This window comes from Otolemur garnettii, unplaced genomic scaffold (assembly GCF_000181295.1).
Source record: "Otolemur garnettii isolate 467f Iridium unplaced genomic scaffold, OtoGar3 scaffold00014, whole genome shotgun sequence".
Classification (NCBI taxonomy): Eukaryota; Metazoa; Chordata; class Mammalia; order Primates; family Galagidae; genus Otolemur; species Otolemur garnettii.
In genome coordinates this window covers 2,739,667-2,752,680 of record NW_003852409.1, presented here as the reverse complement: position 1 = coordinate 2,752,680, position 13,014 = coordinate 2,739,667, and the positions used below count along the sequence as shown (strand labels likewise).

The following is a 13,014-nucleotide window of genomic DNA, read 5'->3' as shown; positions in this document are numbered from 1 at the left end:
CCTGGGGTCAGTGCTGGGGTGCACCTTTGTCTGGCCTCCCACCACTCACTTTTCTGTAAGTCTAAAACACACAGCTTTGCTATCTTCTGCTTGCCCAAACCCATGCTTACTCCTCGTCACTAAACAGGGTAAGTGACGACTAGCACCCTTGCTGCTGGTTAGACTTGCAGTATTCCATAGTATACCACATTCAGATTTGTACAACTGAAACAACCTGCAGGCTCACTTAGCTTCGGCCTCAGATTTTCATTTGAGGAACTGGAGGCTCACAAAAAGGATGTGACTGGGATGGGGGATGCTAGGAGTCAAATACCATCCCATGGCCAGGTGCAGGTAGAACATTCTGGATCCCGGGTTTGAAGACATCCTCACCACCCCTCTACCCTTCCTTCCCCAGGGCTGGGCTGGGGTAGTGCTGTCAGGAACACATACTCCAACCCTCTCCTGCCAGGAGTAAAGTCCCTGTAATACGATATACAGTAACTCTAAGGGCAATGTCCTTTTGTCTATATGCCCTCTCCACCTTCTCTGAACAAGTTATAAAATACCCACTTGATCAGAGATTATAAAGCTGACCTAATTGGCTCTGGGAAGAAACTTCTACACTTCCTGCAATCTTGGTGGTTTTCCAGCATAGCAACTGACTGGCTGAAGTTTAAGTCTGCTAGTAACTTGACTCCTTTTTCAAACTGTCAACACAGTGGTATCAGCCTCATTAAAACTGATGTCAGCACAATGTGACAGAGCTGGAGAAAACTGGAAGGTCACCACATAAGGCAAGATCCCCTCTGTGCTTCTGTCTGGTGGTGGTAGGGTGGTGCAGCCCAAATGGTAACGCTGGGAATCAGCTGGGAGTCCTGGTGGTGGGAAGTGGAAGGGGTGGGGTCCTAGTTACCTTACACAAGGTGGTCTGTACCCTTCCAGACCAGCAGCTGTCAGTCACTCTTCACAGCCTGGATTCCTGCAGCAGGAGTGAGCTAAAATGCACAAGGTAGGCTACGTGGTTTCTACTTCACCAGGACAGCTTGGGCCAGTTCTGGACCCTCTCCTGTGCCTCAGTGTCCCATCTCAACAATAAGCAATGGCTTCAACCTTTTAAAGGAGGCTGAGGCAGGAGAATCACCTAAGCCCAAGAGTTGGAGGTTGCTGTGAGCTGTGACACTACAGCACTCTACCAAGAGTGACAAAGTGAAACTCTTAAAAAAAAAACAACAAACCACAGTTGAGCATCTCCCTGATTACAAGTTGACCTAATTTTCACAAACCAGATGTGTACCACATGTACGTATCAGTACAATAGGCCTAGTTTCTTATGTTGACCAATTTGTAATAGTCCCTTGGTTGGTCAACTTTACTGGATTTGCCACAGAAACTAGAAGCAAATGCTCTCAATATGTTCTTTTTCACATGGGAGACAACTCTAAAAATATGGTCTTGCTCTCTGACTTCATCACCAAAAAGCTTGCTTGTCTGAGAATTTTAAAACACTTTTTAGCTGAGAACAGCTGAACCTCTCAGACTCTCCTAGAGGGCAGGATCATGCTAAAAGCTGATAATTTTAAAAGGAAAAAAACCATAATGAATGGAATCAATCCAAGGGCTAATAATCCCTTAAACATCCTCACTGGCCACATGTAGAAGGCTAAGCTGATGTTTTACACAAGGGAAATGCACAAGAAAAGATTTGACCTTCCAGGTCTGCTAGAAGGGTACAAATTACTTCTCTAGTCACAACTTTCCTCTCTTTTTTTTCTCTTTCTTTAGTCAAATTTATTTGTATATAAATGCATTCAGCAATTTCCTACCTTTGACCTCTGCTTACCATGGTATTCCCTTTTCTCTATTCCTAAGTCCTTTTTGATACTTGCATGTATAACTCAAATACTTTGCTCTCTATGAATGAACTTTCCCTAACCCTCCTACCACCACCTCTCCAGCCTCTGAACTACACCAATACTTACTGGGACCTTTTGTACCTAGGTCCTAGTGCAACATGATTCATGTGCTGATGCCTTTTCTTCCTTACTAGTTACTATGAGCTGGCCTGTTTCTTTAACCCAATTCCCCTTCCCTCTCACCCAGCCAATGAGACTAGCATATCCTAGGTGCTTGGTACCAGAAAGTTCTGAAAAGGAGACAAAACAAGAAAAATAAAAGTCACCATGTTTGATATTTGACAACATAAGCAAGACCTTAAGGACACCAATGCTACAGAAGAAACTATTTACAATATATTGAAGGTTTGCCAAATGGCAAATAGGGCCTGTGGTTGAGGAAAACAAAATAATATCACTTAAACCAGAAGTCAGATTCAATTTTCTTGTATTTCCTTTGTAAAAAGTAAACTCCATTTAAAACCCTATGGAAGACTCAGATTTTAAAAGTATAGGATTAGAAGGTTCCACTGAGAGTACGTAACTTTTTCAGGCTGCAAATTCAAATTAGATTCCAATTTCATATTGCTTTTATCAGCATAAAAACTTCACCCATTCTAAGAGATAAAGCTGAAGTTTACTAACGTAATCCTCAAATCTCCCACGTAAAAAGGAAAAATACTGTTGATAACACAGTCATACACCTACTTTCATTAAATGGCTCAAACTGCAGAATATCCTTTTCCTTTCCCAAATGCTTTTAAGATTTGTAGGAACAGAGAAAAATTCCATCTTCTGCCATAGCTGAACTGACCTCAGGCAGTGTCTACCCACTGCTTAGTGAGGCTTTTCACGTGTCGTTCTTCCTTAGCAACGCCTGCCTTGATAACAAACCATACTCTGGTTCACCCATCAGTCAAACCCTCCATGCTTCAGCCTTGGTACAAAGCCCATTTTTCCCTCTTCAGACCTTCCTGTCAGAGAGGGTCATAGAACATCAGAGATGCAAGAAACTTCAGAAGCCATCTGATTACACCCCCTCAATTTAACAGACTGGGAGGCCACCCAGAGGTCAATACAAGGTCACAAGAAAATCAGTGGCAGAGCCAGAAGTAAATTCAGATCTCTTAGGACTCTAGTAAACGCTTTTTCCTTTATAGTATCCTCTTTTCCTTAAATTGCTTGAACCTAATATTATGTTACTGGTTTTCAAGGGCTCCCAGAATATTCAATTTCAAACATTAGGCTTTAAAAGTCTACCTCAAAGACTTACTCCCAGTCATCAAGAATGAGAATTAATTTACAGAGAGGGTCTCATTCTGTGGCCCAGGCTGGAGCACAGTAGCATTATTATTATAGCTCACTGCAACCTCAAACTCCTGGGTTTTCAAGGGACAGATTTAAACACTCAAAAATCCTACACACTTGTGTAATTCACCTTAATAACCACTAATATAAAAATGCCAAAGATACCAGTTCTTTACTGTATTTTAATATGAGCTTACAATTAAGTCTAATTTAAAAATGTAAGCATACAATTAGGCTTTACCAAAGAGTAACGTGTTTATTTCACTTAAATTCTTAAAAATACTTTTTTGGCGGTTGTCACATAAAATATCCTAATGTAAAAACAAAACAAAACAAAAAAACCATTAAAAAGAAAAGCATGAAAAAACAGACGCAAAATGTTAAGATTTTATTTACAAAGCTTTTTTGTTGTACAGAAAGTAAAAATGCTGTTACAATCTCGGCGTAACTGGTAGCCACAGACAGTTGACTCACCAATCACAGCTATCCACGCTACAGCAAGAGTCTTACACAAAAACCTAACAAGGCTTACAATTTTGTTGGGGTGAAGTCCCCAAGCTTGGTGGTGGATTACCAAGAGGGACTAAATAGAGGAAGGTGGAATGTCACAGGAACTATTCTTTGGCTCTTTGGGTGGGTGGGTGTCCTGGGGTTTGTATCACAGCTATCTTTTTTTTTTTTTTTTTTTAAACAGCTACCAAATCCATGAGCAGTCCAACCAATACTGAACAGTTCTGATTTTGCAGGTCATTTGGGGTCTTAATCATCTTCTCCTTCATCATCTGTTTCTCTCTTCCTCTTTTCACCTTTACAGTTTTCTTCCTCCTCTGTATAACAAAAATTGACTTTGAGACAATTGGAAAGGCATTTGGCTTTGGCTAAGGCTAATGGCAACAACAACAAACTTCTTGATGGTTGGGAAATTAGAAAAAAAGAATGTAACCCTGACCAGATTAAAAGATTATTGATTAAGTACAAGAGGTAACTATAGAACCATCAAGGGCAAAATGCACAGCAGTCCCTCAACTCATACAGCACAGTTAACTCAGTTTTCTCATTTTTAAGTTCTTTTCTTCTGAATATTTCTTATTTTTCTTAAAGCTGTTGGACCTTCCAATTAGACATACTTATTTACAAGTGACCTTAGACAAGCTTAATCTTTTTCGAACCTGCTTCTTCCTTTATAAAATGGGGACAATAGTACTAACTTGAAAGAGTTGCTCTGAGAATTAGATAACATCCAAAGCAATTAGCAAGGAACATGGCTAAGACTCAAATTGTAGCAAATTAATAGTAATAAAACAGGGTATCTTTGAATATTTATATATTTGAGACATAAGATATGTACATAGTTGTTTTTTCTAATTCATAAAACTTCAGTTATTTTAGTGAAATTAACTAAATCTATGTCACGTTCTAAAAAGCTCCTTGAAGGCAGTGAAAAAGTCCTAATCAGTGTAGTACCGTGTTTCCCTCCAAAAAAGATACTATCTTATATTTATTTTTTCTCAAGAAGACACACTAGGGCTTATTTTCAGAGGATGTCTTATTTTTATTAAGTATAATACAACAATCTACATTTATTCAAATACAGTTAAGTCACCTTCTTCTGGAACCTGACGGGGGAGCTGACCTTGTTGGTGGGGCTGGCGCTAGTGATGCGTGAACTCTTTTCTCCCAGCTGTTCGCAAGTGCGCCATAGGATGCCTGCAACTATGGTTACCACATGCGCACCTGCACAAGTGCTAATGGCTCAGAAAAAGGAGCTGTGGCAGATAAAGGTATTCCAGTCTTCCTTACTGCTCCACTTGGAAATGCATGGCGTGGCTATGCAGATACACTGCATAGCCATGCCTATCACTAGGTCTTATTATCAGGGTAGGGCTTATATTTAACAAATGCTTAGAAATCCTGCTAGGGGCTCGGCGCCTATAGCTCAACCGGCTAAGGCACCAGCCACGTACACCTAAGGTGGCCAGTTCGAATCCCCAGCCCCGGACCCGCCAAACAACAATGGCAGCTGCAACCAAAAAATAGCCAGGCGTTGTGGCGGGCGCCTGTGGTCCCAGCTACTTGGGAGGCGGAGGCAGGAGACTCGCTTGAGCCCAGGAGTTGGAGGTTGCTGTGAGCTGTAATGCCACGGCACTCTGCCCAGGGGGACAGCTTGAGGCTCTGTCTCAAAAAAAAAAAAAAAAAAGAAATCCTGCTAGGGCTTATTTTTTGGGTAGGTCTTATTTTTGGGGAAACACGGTATCTAGTATAAATTTAGTCCAGTGCCTGGCACAGACTGGATGCTAAGAAAGTATGAACCAAAGGAAAGCAAAGCAAACTGGTTCTCTGAGATCTAAACAACCACAAGAACCTGTACTTTTAATTAGCAACAACTGCACCTTGGATAAACCTCAATGGCTATGATACTGCCATTGCACAAAGATAAGATAGCTGGTACTACCGTTTTTTTCCTTTTTTGAGACAGAGTTTCACTTTGTCACCCTTGGTAGAGTGCTGTAGTATCATAGCTCACAGCAACCTCAAACTCTTGGGCTTAAGCGATTCTCTTGCCTCAGCCTCCCAAGTAGCTAGGACTACAGGCGTCCACTACGACGCCCAGCTGTTTTTTTTTTTTTTGAGATGGAGCCTCAAGCTATCCCCCTGGGTAGAGTGCCATGGCATCACGCTCACAGTAACCTCCAACTCCTGGGTTCAAGCGAGTCTCCTGCCTCAGCCTCCCAAGTAGCTGGGACTACGGGTGCCCACCACAGCGCCCGGCCATTTTTTGGTTGCAGTCATCATTGTTGTTTGGCGGGCCAGGTTGGGGATTTGAACCCGCCACCTTAGGTGTATGTGGCTGGCGCCTTAGCCACTTGAGCCACAGGCGCTGAGCCCCAGCTGTTTCTTAGATACAAGGTCTCACTCTGGCTCAAGCTAGTCTATGCTATGAGCTCAGGCAATCCATCTGCCTCGGCCTCCCAAGTGCTGGGATTACAGGCATTGAGCCGCCACGCCCAGCCAATACCCAGTACTTTCAATGAGTGTTTAGTAACATCTACTACTAAATCTAGTCTTGTGGTAAAGAAAAGAGTAACACTGATAAAACTCGAAAGATGGTATTTATATATCATGAAAAATGATGATTCCATTAAGCCTTTTTTAAATGAAACAACTCCAAACACAGAAATCTTACACTGGGCAGTAAACCAATTAACGAGGTCTAAAAATGCACTAAAACATGAAGATTAAAATCTGAGAGGTCTCCTGCCTTCAGACAGGCATTAATTGCTGTAGCAGCAGAGAGGCTGCACCAACAAAGATGCAGTGACAGGATTCTGTGTGTGTGTGTATGTAGACCACCAGGGCCAGGGGCATTTTATTTTTTTTTTCTCAGTGATATCAAATTCTAAATAATGGACATTTTCTCTAATTTTTAACTAAGGACAATCAAAGTACATATGTTATACCCACCTTCATCCTCATCCTCATCTTCATCTTCTTCATCTTCATCAAATTCTCCATCAAGTCCGAATTCTTCTTCCTAAAGAATGGCAAATAGCATAACATTATTAAAATCTGCCAAACTGAGTACAAAGAAAAATACACTATGCAAATGAACCTATCTATATTAGATGTACTGAGACATGTTGATTTTCTTTAGTGAGCTTAGTTTAAAAAGTTTTCTTAAGAAAAACAAGAAACTTAAACCCTCAGTGATACATACTTTCCTGATGACAACTAAATTTCTCTGCCAGTTTCTCAAACCTTGAGAGTTAAGTCAAGCAACTACTTTCTCCTTCCTCCTACAACATTCATTTCCTTGGGGTTATTTCATTACTGGATGTCCCATAAACTAGATTACTTATTCTTTTTTTTTTTTTTTTGCCTGGGGCTGGGTTTGAACCTACCACCTCCAGCATATGGGGCTGGCACCCTACTCCTTGAGCCACAGGCACTGCCCTAGATTACTTGTTCTTTCAAGGCAGGACCACAGTCCCATTTAATAGAAGTCTTTAACATAGCAGGTGTATAGTATATTTACTGAATTAAAATGAATATATAAGAAAAAAATTCAGACTTGGTAAATATACACTTCCCCTCAATATCGCCAATTCTCAAATTTTCACTTTATCACCTCCCTGAATACTCAACTCATCCCTTCCTCCCCAAGTTAAAGGACCAAAATTTACCTTACAAAGCCAGCCACTATAGTTAGCATTCAGTAGGTGTTCTATTTAGTAATTATTAAAAGGCAGAAGAAAGCCACATTAATTAGACTCACATTATTAGTGAACTTATAAGCATACTGATTTCTTCAGAAGGCCTTTTTTTCCTTTTGTCTTCTTTTGGAAACCCATACTTATGTTTTAGTTACAAATAGAGAGGTTAGAAAACAGCTTTACTGACCTCCCCCAAACTGTCTTCATCTTCATCTTCGGCATCTTCGTCTTCATCTTCATCCTCTTCTTCATCGAACTCTTCCTCTTCACTATCTTCATCCTCTTCATCTTCTCCTTCTGAAAACAATCCAAAGGAATTCATCGAATAACTCTGAGGTTCTACATGGCACAAATACTGAAGCGCAGGGGATCTGTGGGTTTGCCCACAGGACGAAAATTGGGCTGCACCAGCATCACTGAAGACCAAGAACTGCAGTCACCTTCTTCCTACATTCTACCAAGTGTGTAGTTAGTCCCATAAAATCAGGAGGCCAGAAATCTTGGTGGATAGATACACACTGTAGTTCTTACCAATGAAATGATACAATTGCTGGGATTTGCTTCAGAATACGGACTAGGGGAAGAAAGTAGGGTGTACAGAAATAAAACAGGATCTGCTATGACTAGTAATTGCTGAAGCTGAGTGATGAGAACATGGGGGTTTGTTTTACTATTATTCCTACCTTTGTGAGTGCCTGAAATTTTCCATAACAAAAAGTTAAAAAAAAAAAAAAAAGGGTCTGGCAGTTATGGATACTATATATATCTATAATAGTGTATATATAGTATTCATTTTTTAAAAACTTCTATATATATATATAAAAGTACATGTATATATAAAAGTATGCTCTTTCTCTTGGGTAACAGTACCATCAGAGGCAGGTGCTCAAATCAGGAACTTGAGACATACTCATAATAATCCTGTGACTCAGGGGACCAGAGGGCTAAGAGGCACCTGTGTCTCACTCTATCTTTGCCAATTCACGTACAGCAGTCCTTCCTCCTCCCAGCTCCCAGAAATCGGTATGCTCTCTCCTGCCTCCTGGGCTAACTGACTCTACCTTGTAGTCTAAGTCAATACCACTTCCTCAGGCGGTTTACCAGATCTCCTACTAACCCTAGGTGATAGGCTCTCTTGTATTAGCACTTGGTGTTTTTTTCACTATAGCATCCTTTGCTCACTTACAATTATTAATGATTAAATTTTTTCTTTTTAGTAAGCTCTAAAGGAACCATGTCTGGTTGTTTCTTTTCTTTCTTTCTTTTTTTCTTTGTTGACACATGGTCTTGCTATGTTGTTCTTGCTATGTTGATTCCTTAAGTCATCCTCCCACCTCAGCCTGGGACTAAAGGTCCACGCCACTGTATCTAGCTTGTGTTCTGTTTTTTTAAACTATTATTTTCCACAGTGCCTGGCACAAAGGAAACACTCAAATATTTGTCGTCTGATTGATCTTTGCTTTCAGGAACTGCGCTGTAGTCTCTAAGGATTAATTTCCTTTATAGGGTCCTGCACATGTGGCTACTCTACTTTTTTTAAGGCGAACCTAATTGTACAACAAGCACAAATGGTATTTAGGAAAAACTGGAAACATGCAGAAGGGAGTAAGGGACATAAACATTTGAAAGTGGGGGGTGGGGGTGGTGCAGGATTCTAGGAAGATGGCTGACTAGTAGCAACCCTCCACAGAGGCTCCTGACCAGAGGTACAAAAACGGGACAGAATCAGATTCTATGAAGACAAAGGTGGGGAGCCGAGTCAAGAGAGAAGTTTGGCAAGCTGTAACTCCAAGGAAGAGCATTCAAGAAAACAAATTACAGGTACAAAGCCTATGGACTAGAGGATGGGAGACCCCTTCCCCAAGCAGGAGGCCTGCCAGGGGCTCTCTAGGGGCTGTTTCTAGCGAGCAGTGAACAAAACACCTCTCATTTTACTTCACTGGAGAGCACTGCTGAACACCAGGTCTCTTTCTCCAGGAGGTCCCACTTATAAACTGAGACATCACCCTGCTGGGCATTAAACTCAACAGATATTTTCCCCCATAATTCGAAACTCCCAGGCCACCCTTCCCCCCTCGAATGGTGATCTGAAGTTCTGCCCCCTGCAAAGGACAGAGTATGTGGTCTTGTCCTGAGAGATCTGGGCATAGTGTGGACTGCCAACCATCAGAACAGAATTTGTGGCTAGTGGGGAAGAAAGGGACACTCGGTGGGATGAGGAGCAGTCCCCTGGTTATGATTTTGCCTGGCCATTGGTGGTGCTGACCCTTGGTTTAGGCTGTGTCTGGCAGGAGTGGGAGGGTGCAGAACCCCTGGCTCTGACAGCACCCACAGCAGAAGAGTGGCTGCCTGGTGTAGCCTGAGTTTGGCAGGCAGGACTGGACCCCAGCCCCAGTTGGGCCTGTGAGCAGAGGCTTGCAAGTGTGTATTGAGACCTGAGGGCAAGGGAGTGGTCCCAACTGCAACAGAACCCTCAAGCAGAGGCTTGCTGGGTGTTGGCTGAGCCCTGCAGGTGGACCGTGGTCCCCTGACTCCAACACAGTTGGCTAACAGAGACTTTCCAGGTGTAGACTGAGACTGGTGGGCAGGGGTGTGGTCCCCTGACTCCAACTGGACTGGCAAACAGAGGCTTGTTGAGTGTGGACTTGTTGAGCGTGGACCCCAGCTCCAACTGGGCCTCTGAGCAAAGAAGTGAACAACAGTGTGGACTGAGTCTGACGGGCAGGGGAGTGGATCCCTGGCTCTAATTGTGCTGTTGGAGACCCTTGGACCCCTCTCTTTTGAGCAGGGTTTCACTGACTAAGACCATTTAAATGAAACTAATGTCTGGGGCTGTACACCTGGGGACACTCTGAGGCTGACCTTCAAAATTCTGTAGCGGAAAAGAACTGTAGGGTGGGGGCTGGGTGCTAGAGCTGCCTGCACCTCTTCACAGCCGAGATCTAAATCTAATACTATAGCTTCTTAGGATAGGGTAGAGGTTGGCTGAGATGAACACAGAACTAGACAGCAGTGCCCGTGGCTCAGTGAGTAGGGCACTGGCTCCGTATACATAGGGTAGTGGGTTTGAACTTGGCCCTGGCCAAAACTGCAACAAAAAAATAGCCAGGTGTTGTGGTGGGAGACTGTAGTCCCAGCTACTCAGGAGGCTGAGGCAAGAGAATCAGCTAAGCCCAAGAGCTGGAGGTTGTTTTGAGCTGTGATGCCACAGCACTCTACCAAGAGTGGTAAAGTGAAACTCTGTCTCTAGTTAAAAAAAAAAGAAGAAAAGAAACAGAGCTAGTTTGCGCTATCTCACCAAGTAGGTCCTCAGAGTCTCTGGCCAAAACTCTGAAAGGGGCCTTTGTAAGGCTGTAGTAGATAAGCCACAGTTACAAAGCTGAGCACTTTGGTAAGGGATTGATTATCTCTATTACCTGGGAACCCCAATTCAATCTCACCCTACCAGTTCTTCTAACCAAACAGTGGAAAATAAGCATGGTGTGGAACCAACAGAAGAACTATGGCAACATTAATAACCAGAGTAAATCAACCCCCCAAGGAATGACAAAGGAGATACAACTGAAGGTGCCATGCATAGACAAATAGCTAAAATGTCAGAAATCGAATTCAGAATATGGATGGCAAATAAGATGAACAGAATGGAAGAAAAGATAGAAACTGAAATCCAAAGAGGTGTTCTAAAGTTGTTTCAAGAAATTAACAACAACAAAAAAAGAATGAATTCAGACAGTCACCAAAGATATGGATATAATGAGAAAAAGGGATAGCAGAGCTCAAGGAGATGAAAATGTTAGTAAAGGAGCTCCAAAATACAGTAGAATCCTTCAGTAATAGAGTTGACCAGGCAGAGGAAAAGATCTCTGAAACTGAAGACAAAACTTTTGAACATTCCCAAACGCTCAAAGAGGCAGGCAAATGGAGAGCAAAAATTGATCATTCCCTGAGAGATTTGTGGGATCACTTTAAAATATCAAACATTCGTCTTATAAGAATTTCTAAAGAAGAAGATAGTCCTAAAGGTACAGATGCTCTACTCCAAGAGATTATGGAGAATTTCCCAAGATTGCAAGAGATACAGAAATTCAGATAGTAGACAGTTTCAGAACCCCAGCAAGACTCAATCCAAAAAAAGCATCTCCTAGAAACATTGTGATTAACTTTTCCAAAGTTAAGACCAAAGAGAAAATTCTACAAACAGCCAGAAGCAAAAAAAGTATCACCTACAAAGGGAGAAATACCAGAATGACTGCAGATCTCTCAGCTGGAAAGTTTCAAGCCAGAAGAGGATGGTCATTCACTTTCAATCCCCTAAAACAAAACAATTTTCAGCCCAGGATCCTGTATTCAGCTAAACTGAGTTTCATTTGTGATGGAGAAATCAAATACTTTAATGACATAGACATTTTGAAGAAATTTGCCATAACTAAATCAGCTCTCCAGGATATTCTCAGACCCATCTTCCATAATACCCAGCACAATGCTCTACCACCAAAGTAAACTCACTCAGAAATTTTTGAACAAAACCAAACTTCCACAGTGTTGAAAGGATTAAAAATGTCCACTGGACATCCGAAAATCATGACACCCAAAACACAACCAGGCTTATCAATTCTCTCAATTAATGTGGATGGTTTATAAACTGTCCTCTAAAGATGCACAGACTGGCTGTCTGGATACATAAACTGAGACTAGATATCTACTGCATACAAGAAAAGAATTTCATCTTACCTTAAAGGATAAAAATAAGACTGACAGTGAGGGATGGACATCTATAATACAGGCAAATGGAAACCAGAAAAGAGCATGGGTTACAATTTTAGTTGCAGATATGATTGGCTTTAAACCAACAAAGATAAAGATAAGGATGGTCACTACATATTTGTCAAGGAAACACACAACATGAAGAAATTTTGATAATTAACATTTATGCAACCTACCGGAATGCTCCACAATTTATAAAGCAAACCCTAATGGATATGAACAACTTGATATCTTCCTGTACTATAATAGTTAGAGATTTTAGCACCCCTTTGGCAGTTTTGGATAGATCCTCCAAGAAACTAAACAAAGAAATATTAGACTTAAACCTGACCCCAGAACAAATGGACTTTACAGACCTCTACTTAACATTTCATCCTAATGAAACTAAATATACATTATTCTCATCAGTCCACGGGTCATCCTCTAAAATAGGTCACATCCTATGACACAAGTCTAACCCCAGCAAATTTAAAAGAATAGAAATTATTCCTTGTATTTCACAGACCACCATGGAATAAAAGTTGAACGCAATAGTAACAGGAATCTTCATACTCAAAGTCATGGAAACTAATCTTAGGCTGAATGATAGCTGGGTCAAAGAGGAGATTAAGAAGAAAATCACAAAATTTTTGAAACAAAATGATAACGAAGACACAAATTATCAAAACGTGTAGGATACTGCAAAGGCAATCTAAAGAGGAAATTTATAGCATTGGAAGCCTTCATTAAGAAAACAGAAAGGCTTGGCGCCTATAGCTCAACAGGCTAAGGCGCCAGCCACGTATACCTAAGGTGACGGGTTCGAATCCCCAGCCCGGACCCGCCAAACAACAATGACGGCTGCAACCAAAAAATAG

At 41.6% G+C, this 13,014-nt stretch overlaps 1 protein-coding gene across 1 annotated transcript in view; it reads right to left on the bottom strand.

Annotated features, from left to right (window-relative positions):
- Window positions 1–3,425: 3,425 nt before the first annotated feature.
- The window catches only part of ANP32B (acidic nuclear phosphoprotein 32 family member B), a 39,842-nt gene continuing 30,253 nt past the window's right edge, over window positions 3,426–13,014 (bottom strand). The window contains exons 5-7 of the mRNA XM_012802411.2: window positions 7,581–7,690; window positions 6,645–6,714; window positions 3,426–4,009 (exon numbers count right to left, since the gene is read on the bottom strand). Coding sequence (XP_012657865.1) covers window positions 3,942–4,009; window positions 6,645–6,714; window positions 7,581–7,690 — 248 coding nt within the window. The 3' untranslated portion in view covers window positions 3,426–3,941. The remainder of the gene's footprint in view (window positions 4,010–6,644; window positions 6,715–7,580; window positions 7,691–13,014) is intronic.